At 49.7% G+C, this 20581-nt stretch overlaps 2 protein-coding genes across 7 annotated transcripts in view; both read left to right on the plus strand.

Annotated features, from left to right (window-relative positions):
• LOC125960199 (acetylcholine receptor subunit alpha-like) overlaps positions 1–4517 on the plus strand; it is a 26766-nt gene extending 22249 nt beyond the window's left edge. For all 5 annotated transcript variants that reach the window (XM_049673333.1, XM_049693488.1, XM_049673514.1 and 2 more), the window contains one exon: positions 54–4517. In XM_049673333.1, the coding sequence (XP_049529290.1) occupies positions 54–245 (192 nt within the window). In that variant the 3' untranslated portion in view covers positions 246–4517. The remainder of the gene's footprint in view (positions 1–53) is intronic.
• Positions 4518–7661: 3144 nt separating this feature from the next.
• LOC125959683 (AF4/FMR2 family member lilli) overlaps positions 7662–20581 on the plus strand; it is a 43509-nt gene continuing 30589 nt past the window's right edge. For both annotated transcript variants that reach the window (XM_049692578.1, XM_049692661.1), the window contains exons 1-2: positions 7662–7801; positions 16837–19044. In XM_049692578.1, coding sequence (XP_049548535.1) covers positions 17468–19044 — 1577 coding nt within the window. In that variant the 5' untranslated portion in view covers positions 7662–7801; positions 16837–17467. The remainder of the gene's footprint in view (positions 7802–16836; positions 19045–20581) is intronic.

Raw genomic sequence — 20581 nt, forward strand, 5'->3', positions numbered from 1 at the left:
GCACCAGAGGAGAGAGAGAGTGTTAATATGATTTCGTTTCTCCCTCCTCTCAGGTAAAGGAAGATTGGAAGTACGTGGCGATGGTACTGGACCGGCTGTTCCTGTGGATCTTCACGCTGGCGGTACTGGCCGGTACCGCCGGGATCATCCTGCAGGCACCCACCCTATACGACGATCGAATACCGATCGACAAAACGTTCGACGAGCTAGCGACCTCCACCGTCGTCCGCTGTCCCCCACAATAGCGCACTACAGGCTCCAGCATCATCTTCGCCTTCAGCATGATCGCCGTGCCGTGGGTCTGCGTTGGCGCGATGGGTTTGAGTGCCTGCTCGTTTCTCTGCAATCGGTTGCTGATCGCCAGCCGCTAGCGCTGCTATACCTAGGAGATAGCATTTTTCAACAAACCAACAAACAAACAAACAAACAAACAAACAAACAACAACCAAACAACAACAAACAAACAAACCAAAAAGCCGTCAAACTAAAATCTCGTTTAGCAGTTCCCGACAAAAAAAAAACAAAAGAAACCCAAACCCAGACGTTACTGGTGCGAAGGAGGCGAATCAAAAGTCGGATCCGGAAGAAGCGAACAAGAGAGTGGAGGGAGGAGGGGGTGGGGCATGCGGGCACTGATCTCGGTCTCGCGATGCATGCGAATACGAGACAGCGACAGTACTGGCCGCACTAAAGATACTTCGCGATTTACTATACCCATATAAGGTATGCAGATGACTCGATTTGGCCAAACACAAGCAAACAGCCAACCCTGTCAGCCTGTGTTGGGAGTACTCCCAACCAGTGCACCATGGGAAACATTTTCTAACACATACACACACATACACACACACACACGCACAAATCTGGCTTTCAATATTGCTCCTTCTTTTCTTCGGGTTCCCTATGGTTTATTGGCAGATTTTTGGCAAAGTGCCGAGAACCGGAAATTAGTTTGTGAATAATTAGTTTCCCACGTGTTCTCGCTGGTTTTGTTTATGTATTTGTATAACCGGGCACAGGCGCGCAAAGCTTGGCATTAGATGCGCGGGTTGAGCCCGAAGATTGTCTACACACGGAGGAACGACTTGCAAGGCAAAGGGCAACATATGGGCGGCTAACCTCTTCTACTAGCTTAGCCGACTTTGCATAGCTAAGCAAGACGCGTGTGTATGCCTGTATATACATTTAGAAAGTAAACAACAAAATAGATTAATTGTATAAAAACCAAAATACAAAAACAACAGTCGAACAAACAAAACCAACAAAAAGGGAATAGCAACGGAAACGCAACAAATCACTACATCCACAACACGAAAAACAAACAAACAAACACAGAATCGCCTCCACACTTTGCATACCTAGACAGAACTATAGCGAACAGAGATGAGCGCAGCACAGAATTATCTAGATAATAAACATCAAGAGTTAACATTTAAGAGTAAGAAGTACAGCAGTAGAGTTTCTATGTCTAAGAATGGGCAAATAACAAAACAAGCGTGTAAATGAATAAATATACATGTATAAATAATGTATATGTATATTTATTTATTTAAATATTTATTTATAGAGCGAGAGAGAGAGAGAGAGAGAGAGAGAGAGAGAAATAGGGAATGAGAGAACGATAAATAAGATGTATGTCTCAGTAGAATACACAGCTCACGCCAAATTGTAATGAAGTTACGATTTTCCCCAATCTAAAAACCGGAACCAAGTGGCTCAGTCGCGGCTAGGAGGAGGTAACAGGGAAGGGGGCCGGCCGTAATGTGCCCCAGAAACCAAAACCAGTAATACCGATGCCTTCAGTGCACGAAGGATCGGTCAAGGCCAAACCAACTGAAAACGAAACAACCCCGGAAGGTGCGTTCGGCGGCCGTTCTCAATTTTTGAAATAGGTTTCTGGACATCAAAACATCGGCGGCAGACGGGCCATTGCGAGAAGCCGTTAGAACCATTCCGAGCAGCTTCAGGAGAGGTCGCTCTTCCATTTTTAAGCTAAATTTGGTTTAAAGGTCCGCTTCCTTTGCCAGGTGGCCCCGCGAATCCCCTCGGAAATTCTAGCAATTTTCCTTTTTGTCGGACGCCGAAAACGGTGATACAATTTTGCTCAAATGAATTGCTCAGCAAACGCCAATATACGGTTAACATATACAAGTCGGAGTGGGGGGGGGGAAGGGGCGAGGTCTATTTGGTATCTGATTTAGTTTACGCACCTTCGGCACGATACTAAGGAAGTATTGAGTATTTTAAAGAAATTGGAAGACGCTGGCATGGAGAGGAAGGTGCTATCCGTGCGTTGTGTAGTGGCCGGTGTGGTATAGAATTTGAAGGAGCGCACGTGCGCACAACACCGACACATACGTTAGCATGCACCATCCCCGGTGGACTGCTGCTCAAGTGTTGCTCAGTTACGCAGTTATTGCCGCACTTTCGGTGTTTCACTAACTCATGCGGCGTTGCGTTTCGGTCTTCGTCTCTGTTCCGAAGTTAGAGATCCGACTGTAACGATGACTCCCGGCGCAAGGCCATCACGGTTGACAAGAAGATTTACATTTTTTTTACTCTGAATAGCTGTGTACCTGTTTAGTTATACACTTGCTCAAGCATAAACAGCAACGAATTTTACTTCCTTTTCCCAAAAACATGATCGTAGCATCCGGTGGGTAAAACAAGAGGGGGCCGGATGAACTTTTATAACGTAGCTGCATATGTCACATTTCATGTTTTTTAATGAAGAGAATGTAGAGAAATACAATACAATGAGTGTAGAAGGTAAACCATTTCCTAGAGTATTATTGTTAAAGATGATAATAGGAACATAACAGCAAAGCAAACAAAACAAACAAAACATGATAATAGAGAAAGATATTACGGAAACAACAATGAACTGCCAATCTTAACGATAAAAGTATGAACGGTCAAAGCGAGCTAGAGAGAAAGAGAGAGTGGGCGTTGCGGGGGGGTTGATCAAATGGAACAACAATTTCAAGCAACGCGGCAAGCGAAACAAAGCAAAGCAAAGCAACTTAATGTGTAACACTCCTTAAAAAACGAAAAAACATTTAAAAAGGTCCCACTACACCCCTCTCCACTCAATCCCCTAACCCCTAACCTTCCCTGACCCTCTCCCCCCCCCCCCCCTTCCACCACTCAATCCCTTGTGTCACCCTCTTTCCACGTAAATAACGTATGATACAAGCTAAAAGGTATTGGCATAAATTTTGAATTGTTTTACAAGTCTCGTTACAGGTAATAGTAAAATACAGTAGCTAACTCTTGTTAATAGAACAATATATATGATACGAAGAACAAACAAAAAAAAACAAAATGGTCAAAGCGCAAGCAAATGATGTGATTTATTTTTGTATTTGCCCAAAATAAAGTAAGCAAGAGAAAAACCAGCCCCATCAAAGATGCCAATGATATGAGTATTGGAAAATGGGGGTGAAGTATTGACTGCAAAATCCAATCCACTATTACCACAACAACAACAACAACAAAAACCAACAATACTACTGGTATCGATTGTCCTATGAATACTTGATGTTATAGAAAAGATGCGACGTACGAAGACAAAGGGAACAACATATTCATATGAAATGGAAAGTAAATCAACAAGCAAGCAAGCTTTAAACTGGCACACCGTACTGCCACCGGTGGCCATATGCCGGTGGTGGACTCAAGTTCTGGGACTGGTCGCGAAATCGCATCATGTCTCCACTGAATTCCATTTGCGTGCTTATGGCAATGAACATTTGATTGAATTTTTTAGTTGTTTTGAAAAGAAAAAACGCAGAATACAAGCATCATGGAATGTTTAATCATTTCAAAATGCCAGCACCTTCCAATGTCCATGCAGCCAACGGTTGCGAGATAGAGATTTTAGATTCGATTGCTTACCACAAACCATGGGCTAACCTTATTTGATTCGAAACATGGAAAATGCAAATGATGGTAACTAAAACAGTTTTTAAAACTTGTACTTGGCGCTTGTTGTTGTTTTTTTAGTGTAGAGCATGATTTCGAGCATGACGAACCAGCGCAATAACAGGTGGCCCCAGCTAAGAACGATTTGGCTCCAAAAAACTGCTCTGCAGAACGGTGCAACTTGAGATCATTTGGCTTCCCCCGCTCCCAATCATCACCGGTCCCGTTCCCGCACATTCCAACCCAACCACATGAATAAGCTAAACCTTCAACGGGCCGGCGAACCGCGTAGCGCAAGTTACTCGCTCGCCCCATTTTTATATTAATTTACACATCCCCATAGCTGCATGTTCTAGCGAAGCCTACGTAACACTGATCGAATGATTGATGCCATTGTTAAGAATATAAATCGGTATAAAGCATACAAAACATGTTGGATGGTTAACATATTGAAGTCAGTAAACATATAAACTAGGAAACGAAGCCAAAATGAAAACAAAACAAACAAAACGAACGAACGAACGAACAAAATAATGAGAAAAACGGAAACTCAGCATTAACGCATGGATGAATAATACAAACGCATCATAACAAACCACATTCGCAATCAAACTGTCTAAACCTATTTTGTAGAATCATGTCCGAAACCGTCATCGTTTGTCGGTGGCAAAAAATGACGTATAAAGATAAAAAAGGAGTCATTTCGTAGGGTTTTTTTATTACCTTTTAGGAAAAGTCTTGATGAAAATTATTTCTTAATTTTTAATATAATTTTTTAAACTTTTACTTTGACATCACCCAATTTTTTACACAGTACAGTAAGTCACATCATTTGCCCTTTTGTTGCACACCCACCTTCGTTCCAGTTGGTCCAGTTTTTATACATTTTTTGATATTCTTGTTAAGTTTCCTTTTGATAATTGTTCAATAGAAATCTATAGAACCGGACATTTCTGTTGGATTGATAGCTTTCCCTATGACTTCGATCTATTTGAATACAAAAACTACCCTAATCATGCCAAACTTACACAGGATCATTCAGGTGGTTAAATGAAGAACAAAACTCATTTTCTGTAAATATATGTTTTTGCACAAATTTCGAACGAACGTTACACCAAATAGCCACAAAGATTTGATTTGTCGCAACAATGCATGGTTGAATTCGGTCAACGCTTGATCATACAGATTCCCTGCACGGACTTGAGCAATAAAGCTGTGCTCTAGGAGGTCCTATTTGGCTATTTTCTGGCATGATACAACCTTAAAATTTCTTCCCTTCTTAAATTTTTTTTCTTTTCTTTTTTTTCTTGTTAAATTAATATTTGCCGAACTTTTATGTCGACTGTCGTGAGTTTTTTTAGTGGTATCACGCTGAGATAATCCCAGGATCGTCGACTCACTTTTGTCTGGAGAATTGAGCATTTGTTACACTTATTCGGCTGTTTTATATTGCTACAATCAGGGTAAGAGTCCCCCAGTAACGTTTACATATGGTATATTGAGTTGAGTTTGGAAATTTCAAGACTTTCGCGGTTTTTTCTCCAGCCAAATCGAGTTTTAATAGTGAGTGTGCAGACATTTTTTCGCAATTCGCATTCCATCGGCGATAGCTTTTGAAGGCGTGGATCAATTTTGACATAACTTATACCACTAAACAAACAGATTAAAACGCTGTCAACGGAATAGTAAAGTGACCACTAGGCGCACTGCAATGGTTAAAAATTAGTGGCCAAATATACGGCCTGTCGCAAAATAAACAGGACTTTTAAAATAGATACATTGACGTATATGTGTTTGAAAAGTAAATCTTTTCTTGATTATCTGCCAAAATTTAATGAGATTTGGTCCATTGGAAGCAAAGTTATTGCACCTAAAGTGACAGCATGTTTTTGTGGTCGGTACAAAAATGAGAATCGAGCAATATCAAGTTTTGTTTTCAACTGGGTAAAAATGCTTACGGAAACGTTTAAATCGATGCAATAAGTTTATGAAATTGAGGGTTTCCAAAGATTCGTTTCATCGCAATTTTAACCAACTAATTGGGTAAATGTCGAAGAATATCGTGAAGAAGGGAATTGATGCGGATGCGTCCTCTCATCGATCGATGCTCATTACTGATTTTTTTACCATAAATCGCCTTTAATCGATAAATCGTTTCCTGTATTTACCTGATCTAGCATTCTGTGACTTTTATCTATTCGGAAAACTTCATTTACCAACGAAATGAAAACGTTATGCAGACTTTTTGGCCATTCAGAAGGCTTGAACCGACCACAAAACATGTTGTCACTTTAGGTGCAATAACTTTGTTTCCAATGGACCAAACCTAATGAAATTTTGATCGGAAATAAGGAAAAGATTTACCTTTCCTACACATATCCTTATAAGCGGTGTAGCGCCTCCATAAATGTCCCTATTGGAAAAGTCCTGTTTACTTTGCGACAGACCGTGTATTAATTGTTCCAGGAGGAGAGTCGATGATGACGCCCATACATCGGGGAAATATATGTGTTGTACGACGATCTAACTGAGGTATTGACATTGACGGCCCGGATTTGCTGGACAATTGCTGCGAGATGAGGAGGCCTTTTTAGTCCGCATTTTGCATCGCTAGTAACACCCTAAAAAAAACAACAAGTTTACAAACAACAAACACTCTACTTACCGGCGATCAATGCGCGACTTGGAGGGTATGGACACAGCGGACACAGAAAAGTCGCACCTAACATCGCCTAGTCGGCCAACGCCTCCACTGCACTTTTCGTTGGTTGCTCTGCCGGTTACAGATAACTAGATTAGACACATTTTTTGTATGATCAATATCAATGATGCTTACCGCAAAGGATATGCTCCGCCTGCTCCGGGCACATCCTTGCACTTTGTTTACATGAACATGAACATGAGCTGTCAAAAGTGTATTATGCTGCCAACGATAGTTGGCAAGAAAATCCGTTGCATAGGAACATGTTCAAGGAAATCATGCTGAAAACATGAACTCGAGCATGAAAGAAAATTATACAATCCTAAGGTTGGTTACTGCGTGTTGTCTCAAAAAAAACAAACTATTAGTGAGGATTTGTTTGAAAGCATGCTTTCATTAAAATTATACGAACGAAATAAATGATTTAGCGAGAACAAACATGGAGATCGCGAAAAAATACAAATAAACTGCTAAAATCGCGCTTGACACTCAGTAGCTCACCATGCGGCCCCACCGCGCACGATACTTGGCGCGTTTATATGCGCCACCCATCTGTTAGTCAAACAATGAAAAAATCGGAAAATTTTCACAAAAAATTATGCACTTTCGTTAGGCGCACCCAAATAAAGGGGAATCTCGCGAGCTATATTAACAACAATATGATTTCATATTCAGAAATGCATGCATGCGTGTTGTTGTGGGTCTGCAAATACCAGCAAAACCAGGCACCACCATATTTTCCACCGCAAACCGTTTAAACTGTAAACGGCGCGCAACTTTCAAATTTCAAATCTCCGACCGGTCCGGATAGCACTCTTTCTCAGGCACTCATCGCGCTCAGACGCATTATGTGACGATACGAAACGCAAATACGCAGCAGCAGCAGCAGCAGCAGCAGTGAGATTGTGTCCGTGTGCCGCGAGCGCCTGGAGTCGCCGACCACTCAGCGACCAGAAAACACACAAATAAACGCACAGGACGGAACGGGCATGAGCATGAGACGACAGAGACGACAGGGCGGCCCGCGGTGAGCGTCTTGCTGGGTGGTTGCGGCTGCGGCGAATGGCGGCGTTCGTGAAAGTGTTGTACGAACCGCGCGGTGGTGATGGTCGATTTTGATGTAGCGCAAGACAGCAGCAGCAGCAGCAGTAGTAGCAGCGTCTAGAGTACTAGCAGGTAGAGCGACAGAGCAACATTGCGCTTTAGTCATACAACCACCGTCCATCGTCCACCAGCACAGCACAAAACACTTCGAGACTCCCAGAGACCCGACCGTCTTGACCTGGGTCTGGGACCTGGGGCCTGGTGGTTTAGTGGAAACCGTGTGCGTGCGTGCGTGCGTGCGTGTGAGTATCGTGTGCGTGTAATCTGGATCTCGCGCGCGCGCCTCCACTCTCGAAACTCCTCGACACCTCGCGAGACCTCGAGTCCTGGTGCACCAACCCGGCAACCAACCATCTTCGCGGCACCGCGTCGTCGTCGTCGTCGTCGTCGTCATAAGTCGGTCGGCCAGCCAACCACATAGTTACTCCCCCACACCCCCCCCCCCTCCCCGACCCCACTCTGAGGCCATCGTTTTCAGTTTTCTTCCGTTCCGTTCCGTTTGGTGGAATGGTGAATCCAGAGAATCCACTGTACAGTTGCAGGTGTGGGGCAGCAGACGAGAGGTGTGTGGGTGACGGCGAAAGTGAAATGCGCGTTCTTAGTCATTGTGTTGAGTGCGTGTCCCTCCCGAACACCCCCCCTCCTTCCCGGGCACGTATGGCAGTTCTGTTCTGTTCCGATGGATCTGTGAGTGTGTTTGTTTGTGTGTGTGTGTGTGTGGTTTGTTGTTTTGAATTTAATCTTTCATCACAAATCGCTAGCTCGCTCGCTCGCCTCCCCAACACCACCTACAAGAAACAACCCTCTTCAGTGGCGGAGCGCGAAATCCATCGCCGTCGTAAAGGCAAGCGGTTTCCGGCGCTCCCCTTAGCTTCCCTTTCCTTTGGCACTGCTTCCCTGGCTTCCTCTCCTCCTCTTTCTCCTCCTCCTGCTCCTGGAGAAGACGGCGCCGGCGCGCACACTCACTCACTGCTCGGCTCCCACCAATAATGCAAACCATATATTGTGGGAGTCGGCGTACCGCGTGCGTGCGTGTGTGTGTGTGTGTGCACGGACGGGGTGTGCAAGTGGTTTCGGTTTCGTAAGCGTTATGCAAAGAACACGCAGCAAGCGAAGACCGAAGCCGGTGGAACTTGGCTGCGGGTTGCAATGATGGCACAAGATGGCTTCCAGGATTTCCGCCGCCGGATGGTTGGAAGACATTCTAGGGATTGGGAAAAAGGGGATCCGGTGAAGGGGAGGGGAGGGGAGGGGGTTGTCAAGAAGGCAGCGGGTGTAATGGGTTGGGTAATGGTGTCTCGCTACCGCCGATCAATTTGCGTGCTAGATACCGAACACCGTTATCTCTTCCTCTCTGTTTCGCGCTCTCTTTCTCTCTCTCTCTCCCTCTGATTTTTTTCCTTTCATTCTTTCTCTTGCCCTCTCTATTGCCCTATCGCGGTACAACCTCCTCCTCCTCAAACCGATAACACACAGTAATGACATCACGCGAATAAAACAAAAACGAAACACACGAAAACAACATCTGGTTGTCTCTGCGCACCTCACCTCGGAACACCACCCCCTCCCCTTGCCTACGGGTTTCTCTCAAACAGACACACACACACAGCACCTTTTCTTCACCTTTCGCTGCCGTTCCGTTGCCGTTTCTATATATCGCTCGCCGGGGGAGCGCGCGCGCGCTGCGTAGAACAGCGCGTCTGCCGCCACCACCATTGCCACCACCATTGCCACCACCATTGCCACCATTATCAATCAACCACCCCCGCAAACAACAGTCCGTTTCGACCAAACGAACGACGGAAAACAACAACAACAACAGCAACAACAACACAACCATGCAACACCAGCAACGACCACCATTCGCGCGGCGAAAATTGAATTCGGCGAACCCTCTGGCCGCAGGCGGTGAGGGCAGGGGGCAAGGAGAAGGTCTAGTAGATCTTCTGCAGATCGCAGCCTGATACCGTGTAGTGGTAAGTACAAACCCGGGTTCTCTCACATTCTCTCTTTCTTTTTCTCTCTCTCTTTCTCTCTCTCTCTCTCTCTCTTTCCCTCCCTCTCTCTCTCTCTCTCTCTTTCTCTTTTCCTCCCTCCCTCTCTCTCTCTCTCTCTCTCTCTTTCCCTCCCTCCCTCTCTCTCTCTCTCTCTTTACTTGTTCCATAGGAACAGTGAAAAGAAGAATACTAGTGTAATTGTAGGGTGCAAAAGAGGGATGAGGGATGAGGGATGAGGGAGGATTGAAAGTCTGATATAGCACGCAGTCCTTTCACAGCTGGTTGAGGTCCTTGTGGTGAGGAGAACTGGTTGCCTGGTCTGGTATGTTCCTGCTGATGACCCCTCCAATATCACTCCTTCTTCTTCTTCTTCTTCTTCTTCTTCTTCTTTGGAGAGATAGAAGACTAGAGGGAGGGGGAGGGAAGAGGTGGTGGTTTGTATTGAGTAAAACGCAACGCAGTGCGCAGTCTACTCATGTAGTTTGATGGTGGCGCTAAGTACGCAGCACGGGGTTGTTTTTTTGGGTCATCAAGTCCACCAAACCCCCAAACCTGGAATTTGCTGGTCCGCTGCCAGGCACTCCGCTGCCACACTGGTGTTTGGTTCGGTTTTTCGGTTTTCGGTTTCGGACCGGCAGCCCGCGTTCCCCCGCCCAGCCCCAGTTTGGCACAGTGCACAGTGCACGGCAAATGGAGCCATTTTGGCCACTTTCTCCATTGCGCCCTCCCTCCTCCCCTCTTAGTTGCTTCCGTCGAGTAAGTTCCGTAGGAAAAAGAAGGCCACCGGTACAGGGGAAGGGGGGGAGGTGTGGTGCTCCTCAAGCCACCACCCTCAAGCGCTGCGAACATCAAGCAACAACATTAGCCCCAATCAACGTGCCTTGGCAGTGCGCGGGCCTGAATATCAGCAGCAGTGTAACAGCGAGTCATCGACTGCCTTGTTACGACTGCTCACACACACACACACACACACACACACACACACACACACACACACACACACACACAAGGCGGAAACGACGACTTGGCCGGTCGCTACTGCGACTACCGCTGCGCTGCGATGATCTGGCGACCGCAATATGGCTTCCCGAAAAAGGTCTACGTGGACGGGCGGGCGAAGAGGCGTGTGCAGAGGTTAGGAGAAGGAGGAGGAGGAGATGGAGAGCAAAGTAGGCCGGTTAAGCAGCGGCATGCTAAATGTAGAATCGATCGATCGTACCATGTGGTGCCGCGTCGTACCGTGGTGTACAACTCGACAACCACAACCCGTGAGGTTCTGTCTCAAGCATTCCAAGTGGTGGACGTGGAGCCGAATCGAATCCGAACGGTCGGTCGGTGACACACTTGGCACCTAGCGCCTAGTAGCCACTCAGATCCTAAGTCCCTTTCGACTAGAGGGGCCTAGAGACTACGGTCTAGGCCCGCCTAGAGAGACCTTCGGGACGTTGAAGCAGAACTTGGAAACTAGGTCGGAAGCTCCGAACTTCCGCGCGAAGCTCGTCCACGTCCACGTGACTCGCAGACCAGCCAGCGAGTGCGGGGGAATCGAGCTGGTCTCTCGAGTGTTATGTCGTCTGGACTGTCCCAAAATAGTGGCCTGTCTTGCCACTACGTGCCAGTGGGTGTTGACACCAACCGCTGCCTGAAGTGTAGTGTAGGAAAGGAAACCCTACAACGGGGGCCCACTCGTACTCTGGCCACTAGCATCACTATTGTCCGGTCCGATGGGGTGTCCGATTCTGGGACCGACAGGATGCGGGCTTCTCCGCCTCTGCCCATAGAGAACTTCCGGGTCGACGTATTTAGGGTTCGGGAAGGTTCCGAAGAAGTGTACCGCGCGATGCCCTATTGCTGCTGCCACGAGGCACGTGGCTGCCTGTTAAGCGGCGGTTGTTCTTCCTCTTCTTGTAGGCTTCCCAGAACGCCTTCATTGAGAAAGTCACCTACACTTACGCCCCCTCTTTCTACTTCTATCTCTCTCTATCTCTCTTTCTGTTACGTTCTCCCAAAGATATGCGGGGACATACGACGAGGAAAATGACAGAAGTAGAATTGAAATTTATAACCCGCCTCCGGGTAAATACACCCCCCCCCCACCCTCTCCACCTCCCTCCCTCTCTCTCCTCAATCAGTCTCGGTAGACCAACTGAAACCAAAATCAAAAATGGAGGATCATTTATGACATTGTTGTTTCTGCAGGCGCAGGGCGCGCGTTTCTTTTTCGCCCCTCCTCCTCCTCCTCCTCTTCCTTCTCGTTTGCCTCAATCGGGCAAGAACAATCAAGGCGCTCCGGCGCAAAAGGAACGCGCCTTTTCGGCTCCAGGGGGTCTCCGAATTGTCTTCCAAATTGGACCAAGTGGATTGGTTCCCCAAAAGTGATTCCGACTAACGACGCGCCACGAGACGCACGTAGTGTGTGTGTGTGTGTGTGTGTGTGTGTGTGTGTGCCAGCCGGAAGTTGAAATTTTTGGACCGAACGATCGTTCCCCACGGACTAGAACTGATTCAATTAACAGTCCACCTCATTCGTCTCCCATAAGACGTAACGCACGCGCGAGCGCGCGTTTGTGTGTGTGTCGGTATGCGTGTGTGTGTGTGTTTGAGGATGTGGGATATGGAAGCAAAACATGCGCCGATCCGAAGATGGAACCTGTGACGCAAAAGCGACCTGCGTCCTGCAATCGGCGAGAGAGTTTTATCTCCATGAGCGTCTGACCTTGGCGTTAACCTAGCAAAAAAAAGAACCAACCCTCCTCTCCCCCTCCCCTTCCTCAGAAAACGGTGGCTACGGAAGTAACAGTAGGAGCAGCAGCAGCAGCAGAAGAAGAAGAAAAGGTATATGGTGTCATCGCTCAGTAACTTGCTGGCTGGTTTGTTTTGTCCTCCATTCCGAAGCGGACGTTCTGTCGTCGTCGTCGTCGTCGTCGCAACCGCCAGTTATTGCTACTGTTGTTCCGAGCTTCCTCTTCCCTCTCTCCCGCCCTCTACGCTCTTGTAGACGTGCGAAGCGCCATCGATGCGCGACGCGCGCACGAACGTGAACGTGCAGATCGAAACCGCATTGAAGACCACCAGAACGGACAGAACAGGCGCGCGCGCGCACATTCACCGCGCCGGTAGCCTGTAAGCCGGGAATGTGATGCGAGACCGGCGACTGGCCGGGCGCATCTTCCGCCTCTTGATGAGCGGCAACCAAGCAAAATAATTAATCTAGAGAAATCTACGAATGACGCGTCGCCCCGGGTGCTATACATACACACACACACACACACACACACACACACGCGGATTCCGGATTCCGATCCGCCGAAACCCAAGGTGTTTTAAATAGAGAGGTGGCGTCATAGACGCTTTGACAGGTCACCATTTTAAACTTTTTTGACAGTAGAGCCGGGCCAGCCTTTTGTGGCACTTTTCGTGAATTTAACTTTCGTTTCTTTGTGACAGTGCCACGTTTCGTGAATTTTAACTTTCGTTATACCACGGAAACGCGAAAACAACGTCGAAAAGAGCATTCCCGAATCAAACGTAAACAGGGGCACTAACTGTCAAATTCTGAACATTTTTCTAAAATCCGATCGGGGTGTTGTTCTATACGAAGCTACCTCTCTATTTAAAACACCTTGGCCGAAACCGAATGGGACGTGGGACCGCGGCTGCCATCTCTAAATTTCTTCGTCTCCGAACTCCCTTGGCAATTCGTGAAACTTACTTACCTACTTCACACACACGCGCGCCTCATCATCGTCTGCACTTTTCCTTCTTCGCATCTGTCCCTGCTGCGAAAAATGGCCGAATGTCTAAGGAGGAGCTTTGCATTTTTGGAATCCGGAGTGGAACGCGGCAGGGGCGGCATTTCGTACCACCACCGCCACCGTCGCCGCTCTCCAAGCGCTCTCCACCCATAAATCCGCGTGATGAATCCCCGTCGTACGATGGGTATGTGTGGTATGAGGGGAGGGGAAGGGACGGGAGGGGGGGGGGTCTATAAGCCGCAGCTGAAGTGAGAACCAAAATAGAATTTGACTTATAGGAAAACAATCTTCCTCGGTCGATGCGATAGAGACCGCGAGTGAGCGAGCGAGCGAGAGAGAGAGAGAGAGAGAGAGAGAGAGAGAGAAAGAGAGAGAATCCCAGCCCAGCCCTCAGAGAGTGCGGACTTCTCGGACACTCGTAGGATCGAACACGGGGCAGGGGGGGGGGGGGGGGTGAGGGGGGCAACGCATCATGCAGCGCGCATTTTAAGTTATGTTCTCCTGTCCCATTTCTTCCTTTCCTCCCTCCCCAACCGATTCTATCTTCCTTTCTCTCTTCTTTCTGATACGTTATTTTAAATCACGAGAAATGTTGCGCCGGCCATCAGCCAGCGGGAGGGCGGTGGGGGGTGGTTTGGTTAATAGTTCAAATTCCTGACGGTGAATTGAATCGGGATATGGTAACGATACGGTACAGAGAAGAGCTCTGAGCTATCACCGAGCCAGTCAGTCGATCGATCGATCGAAGCAGCCATTTTAAGTCTCCAATTCCAGCGAATCTTGCGACCTGCTTGACAGCTGACTCTGTGCGTGTGTGTGTGTGTGTGTGTGTGTGTGTTTGCGATTGTTTATTTGTTTACCTATCGGCACACCCACCTACTGTTCTCTCGCGCGGTCTGCGGGGCACAAACCACATCATCGCAAACTGGTGCTGCCGCTGCGAGCCATCCCTGCGGGGCAGTGTGCTTGACGGGGGTACGGTGGTGCGGGAATGGCATGCCTCTCCCCACCCGCGGAGGGCTCCGCGGACTCGCCGATCGCGCAACTGCACCAATCCCGACAATGTTTTTGTTTATATTCGCGATGTTGTTTGTTATTGCCAATCAGTACTAGCCGTTATTTCTTTCCTTCTCTCTTTCTCTTTTCTCTCTCTCTCTCTCTCTCTCTCTCTCTCTCTCTCTCTCTCTCTCTCTCTCTCTCGCTGCCGCCCCATATCAGCGGGAATCAATCCCTTCACTGACCGGCTGCATGTGACAAGCACGCCGTGTGATGTGACGTGTCGTGTCGTGACGTGCCATTCTCGGCAGCAACCTGCCTAATGGCCGCTGCCCCTGCCAGCAAGCAAAACAAAGGAAATGACTTGTTTGCAATTCCCGTTTCCTCCGCCAGCGTTGTGCCAGCTGTGCGCCGCTTGTGCAACAAAAAAAACAAGGGAGTAAAATGTCACATTTGGCGTCCCACGATGTCAAAGTGCCAAACTGTCACAATTGAAAGTGAATTATCCTTCTTGCTACGACGACGACGACGGCGACGATCGTGGGCTATGATGATGTTGCGGCGGCCCATCAGCTTCAGGGTGCGAAATCGATAACACCGGCCACAGCAGTTGTAGCAGCAGTTCCTGCTGTGACTGTGTCATGTCTTTGGCCGTCGTGCCGTCGTCTGTCTGTCGTTCGAATTGGCAAAGTATTAATTGGAGTGCAGGGGGGGGGGGGGGACACCATACGAGCCATAGACCTGGAACATGCATAGACCTGGAACCGTGACACTTATCAGACTGCTACATCAGGTAGCTTCCTGCCGCTAGCCTCTCTGCCCACTCTACCGTTCGCGCATCCAATCTCAGGCGTTTCGTTCTATTATGTGCTGCCGGTCGTGTGTGTGTGTATGTGCGCGCGCGTCGAACACCGTTCTGCTTCTTCCATTAGCGATCGATTCGATCCGAGGCGCGCCTTCGCCCCATTCGTCGCCCACACGTCGACACGATGATATGACTTTCGCTACACCTACCACCGCCCGCCCCCGCCCCCTCCATCAACCAGCGTTTGACGGTGTTAGTATTTAAGCGAAAAATCAATAACGGAACGAACTGTGGAGCAACCGTAGGCAGCAACAGAGGGAGGGTGAAACCGCAACGAAAGCAAAAACCATCCCAGGCTTCTCTTCTTCTGCTGCTGCTGCTGCTGCTGCTGCAGCCGTTGGTTGGTGCCGTTGGGAGTGGGTTTGCGACCAGTGCCAGCGCCCTAAACGGACGTGGTGCTTGTGTCCTTGATCACGTATGGGTTTGTTCCACGAAGGGGAAGCAAGCGAGGGTGTGGGGAAAGTGCTGAATGGGGTGCTGCTGCTGCTGCTGCTGCTCAGCTCAGCCTTGTCCTCGCTCTATAGCCCTTCGTCCAACTTAGTCTCCTTCGCCACCTGATTAACGTTAAGCTGTAAAGCACGAAATGAGTCAGGAAGTAATCGGGCCATCAAAACCAATCTTTATCCTGTGCCTGTGTTGGAGAAACCAGATTGAGTTGAGATTATGATCTGTGTGTGTGTGTGTGTGTGTGTGTGTTGTGTGTGTGTGTGTGTGTGTGTGTGTGTGTGAGTCACGCAAGATTCTGTTAAAGCCGAAACCACCATCCCCCGTTCCACCATTTGCGAAATCGAATCGATTTTTTTCCTGTTCTGTTTTGGTTTGCCGTTTGTTCGCTCCAAATGCAATCCTCACAACGTCACCTAATCCGAGAGCGAGAGCAGCTGCTGCTGCAGCAGCTAGCTGTGTGCGATCTGCGGATGTACGTGCAGTGACGTGTGCGGTTGGTGTTGGTGTTTTGAGCACGGAGAGCGCCGGTCAATCAATCATTCTACTACGTCGCACGATGCACCAGCGTCGTGTTGCCAGCGGATCAGACAGCTCGAGACTAATTTGTCATTTTCTCTGCCTTTTTCTTTACAGCGGAAAGCCCTTGCTCCTCTTGCCTGAGTCCGTGTTTGTCGGTCGGTGTCGCCCCGTGCGTGTGTGTGGTATGGTGTGTAGGTGTTGTTGCGTACGAGCGTACGACGCGTCTGAATCTCGCTAGCACACAGCTGGCCCTTCTCGGGGGAGGATCTGGTGATGGAAGCTGGCCGATGGACGCTGTGAAGATGGTCCCAGACGAGAGCACGGTGTGCACCGAGTGCGCGAGTGTTTGCGAATGGAGTTGCGTCCGGGAGTTCTATCACCAACCACAACCAATCAGCCTGCCCCGTTTTCAGGGTTCTCGAGTGGGGTGGACGAAAGACGCTACTGACTACTACTGACCTGCAGTGGGTTTGTAACCGAACCCAGCATTATCTTACCTTTTCCATCTGTTTCTTCCCTTATCCGCAGTGCATAGTGCATCCACAACTTAAGAACGAAAAAAGAGAGTAAAGATAGAGTGTGTGTGTGTGTGTGTGTAAGAGAGAGAGAGAGAGAGAGAGAGAGAGAGAGAGAGAGAGAGAGAGAGAGAGAGAGAGAGAGAGAGAGAGAGAGAGAGAGAGAGAGAGAGAGAGAGAGAAGTTTTGGGAAATTTATGCATGGTAAAGTGGTTCTTAGTGTGTGTCCTTTTAGCTCCGTGAGAGAGAGAGAGAGAAAGTGTGTGTGATCGTCTCGGTGAGCCTCAGTTGGAACGGACGTTTGGTTCACCGACGTTGCACCGACGTTGCAGCGAGCGAGCACGCGCGGGCGCGCCCGTGTGTGTGTGTGTGTGTTCGGCTGGGACTGCATCAACCACGCCGAGCAATCGGTTCGTTTGCAGTTGCATCACACAGCATCAGGAGAGAGGATAGGATAGGCCGGACGGCACCGGACCGCACTGTGCATCTACATTCATACACACACACACACACGAACCGAGAGTTCGGTGCCGCGGTCTACGGTGGTCTAGGTCGCTCCCTCCCCTCCCCGCCCCGCTCTTCCCGGGAAGGCGAGCCAGGGCCCGACCGACCGAGCAGCAAACCGAGAAGACACACGGTGCACGATGCTCTCCTACATGATGCCAGTCGAGGACAAATCGCCAACGGTATCGGCGGTACAGGCAGCTCGCAACCTTAGCCTCAATCTATCCGCAACGACAACGACGACGACGACAACAGCGGCGTCGGCGGCGGCGGCGGCGGCGGCAGGGGCGGCGTCAACGACGGTACCGACGGTTGGTGCCGGGGCTCCAGTGGCTCCCGGCTCTGGTTCCTCATCGGCCACCGGTCCACCGGCCAACAGCAACAGCAAAGCACCACCAAAGAAGGCTTCCGCCATCCCGACACGCTCCATCATCAAGCCACCCTCCACGATCAAACCGCAGCCGCAGGTGAAGCCACAGACGAAGCAAACGACGACGGCGGCGGCGGCGACGACGAAGGCGAAGGCGAAGGCGACGACGACGACGGTCCGGCACTATCAGCTGATCAGCAACAGCAGCAGCGGTGACGCACTTGACGACGATTCCATTGCTTCCCCTGACAATGCCGGTGATCATCTGTGTGACGAAAGGACGACCCTGCTACAGCAGCATCATCATCAACAACAGCAACAGCAACAACAACAACAACAACAGCATGACCGACGTGACCGGCTGGTGAAAAGTGACAAAAATTTTAATAACCTAATCGTGGTGAACGGGAATGTGGGCCACCCGAGTGGTGGGCTGGCCAGTGTGTTGAAGTACAGCAACGGTGGTGGGCGCAGTACCAGCACCGCCCTAACCGCACGAACCGGTATAGGCAGCGGCACGAGCAGCAACCACAGCAACAGCAACAGCAGCAGCAGTAGCGGTAGTGGGAACGCGATCACCTACAACCACAACGGCTACAGTGCGGTGAACGACAGGGACGAGGAGGAGGACGAAGACGAAGAAGAAGAAGAGGAGGAAGACGAGGAGGAGGAGGAGGAGGAGGAGGATGATCAAGTGCAGCACCGGAAGCAGTATCTGCTGCGGAACAATCGCAACAATCAGCCGAGCAGCGGCAGCAGTAATGGTGGTGGCCTGCGTCGAGCACCATCGACGGGGACGACGACGACGACGACGAACGGCAGCAGCGGTAACGGGCTCACCGGCCTCGCCAACCCGCCCCCGTCCAACAGCAACAGTGCGGCAGCAGTAGTGGTGCAGTACGGTGGTGTGGCTCGGCGTGGCCAAGCGAACGCTCTGAACGGTAATCCGGGCCAGACGGTGCCAGCAGCAACGGCAAGAACGGCAATGGCGTTGCGGGTCGGTCCATCGCCGCGGGTCACCGCGGGCGCGGATCCAGAAGGAATCACCGAAAAAGTCAGTAGTGGCAGTGAAGTGGCGCGCGGCGGAGGTGGCGTCGGTGGCGGCGTGGCGATGGAAACCGGTGGTGGCGGTACCACCGATGTATCGTTCGGTTCGGACTCGGATTCGGTGACCGGTGCCGGTGCCGATACCGGTACCGGTGGTGTTAGTAGTGTTGATGCGACGGTGGCGACGGCGGCGACGACGGCGGTAGTGGACGGTACACCGCCGGTGGTGCCCACCGAGCAAGGTGGACGCAAGCTGAAGCTCAGCAAGTTACCGAGCAAGGGCGGCGTCGCTCTCAAAAGGTGGGTCTGTTGGTAGGAAATGCAAGTTGGTGAGGTGAGGGGTGGGGGTGAGGGATTGTTATTGTTGTTGTGGTGGGTGCTAATGGTTATAGGTAGAGGGGTTTGGGTCTGGCAGGTTGCCGAGTTGCCAAACGCGATACCATTATTCGCATTTCCCGCGAGGATAGAAAAGTGGACGAAGGGGATGGGGGACTGAGGGGTGGGGGGGTCGTTATTACTAAACCAACCACCACCAATGTTATGTGATTGGTTGTGATTGAAGCCATAGCCAGTTGATCTATCGGCATGTTGTTTGTGTGTGTATGTGTGCGTTGATGTTGTTGTTTTTGTGTGTGTGTGTGTGTGTGTGTGGGCTGTGTGGTTGTGCAGGATGTGCAGCAAAACTACTACGGTAGAGAGGCACAACTGCGTATGCGCCGTCCAATGCAAACACACACACACGCGCGCACATACGCACGCACACACATATAGATAGATATATATCAATATAGATGACGTCGCCATTTTCAAGGGCATCGAGTCCCGTGGCCCCCTGCAGGATCTCTAGCTGGAAGAACAAAGGAAGGAGTAAAAAGGAGCCAGTGTGACCTTGGACCTGCCTGCGTTCGTCTTTCACTCGGCTGGCTGACCATCACGGTTATCCTTGTACTGTAGCCAACAGCTCCTGGAAGTTGCTGCTACTGCTCGCCACGATATGACGTCGTCACGTGTGCGTTGCTTACGCTTACTGCTCCTGGATGGATGCAAAATAAGAAGAAAAAAAGAAACCGGAACTCGACAAGAAAACCCAATTTCCCAATGCGCAATAGCGCCGCAACCCTCGACGCTCTGTACCCATACGTACATACGTATGGAGCAACAACACTGAAACATAGCAAGCAACCCATACCACACACCACGGCTAGCTGTGTTGTGTTGCATCGATTGCTCTCGATCTCGCCAGTAGTGCTTTCGACGCGCGTCCCACGAATCCTGCGGGTCGGTTCCCGGAATTGGAAGTGAGAAGAAAATTAAAAAAAAAAAACGCAACAGAAGCAGAGAAATCTGGCCTTGAAGAGCAAACGGGAAACGGGTTGGGGAGGTTGAAGTGAGAGTTCTGCGTTGTGCTCTTCGTCGCAAGCGTCACAGCGCTCTCTCTCTCTCTCTCTCTCTCTCTCTCTCTCTCTCTCTCTCTCTCTTTCTATCTCTCTCTCTCTCTCTCTCTCTCCCTCTCTCTCCCTTTCTCTCTGTCGCGCTAGTTTCGGTTCCTGATTGCCTAACTGCCCAGTGGTTGTTGGTATCCAGGACCTGCATCAAGGAGATCAACAATTCTGCCTTCTGGCAGGTAGAGTAGTAGGAGCTCAGTGTTGCGTTGTAGTTGAATCTACCCAGTTCACCATTCGGCCATCGGTCTATGCACTTCGGCAACACGCGCGTCATGTAAACAACAACTCGCGCACTATTGCCACATCGCAACGCATTGCTTGGGTGTGCTGCGCTAATTTATATTGGCTCCCAGCATTTAGCCCGTTGGCTGTTAACTGGGTGCCAAATGGTA

The sequence above is a fragment of the Anopheles darlingi genome, chromosome X, assembly GCF_943734745.1.
Source record: "Anopheles darlingi chromosome X, idAnoDarlMG_H_01, whole genome shotgun sequence".
Classification (NCBI taxonomy): Eukaryota; Metazoa; Arthropoda; class Insecta; order Diptera; family Culicidae; genus Anopheles; species Anopheles darlingi.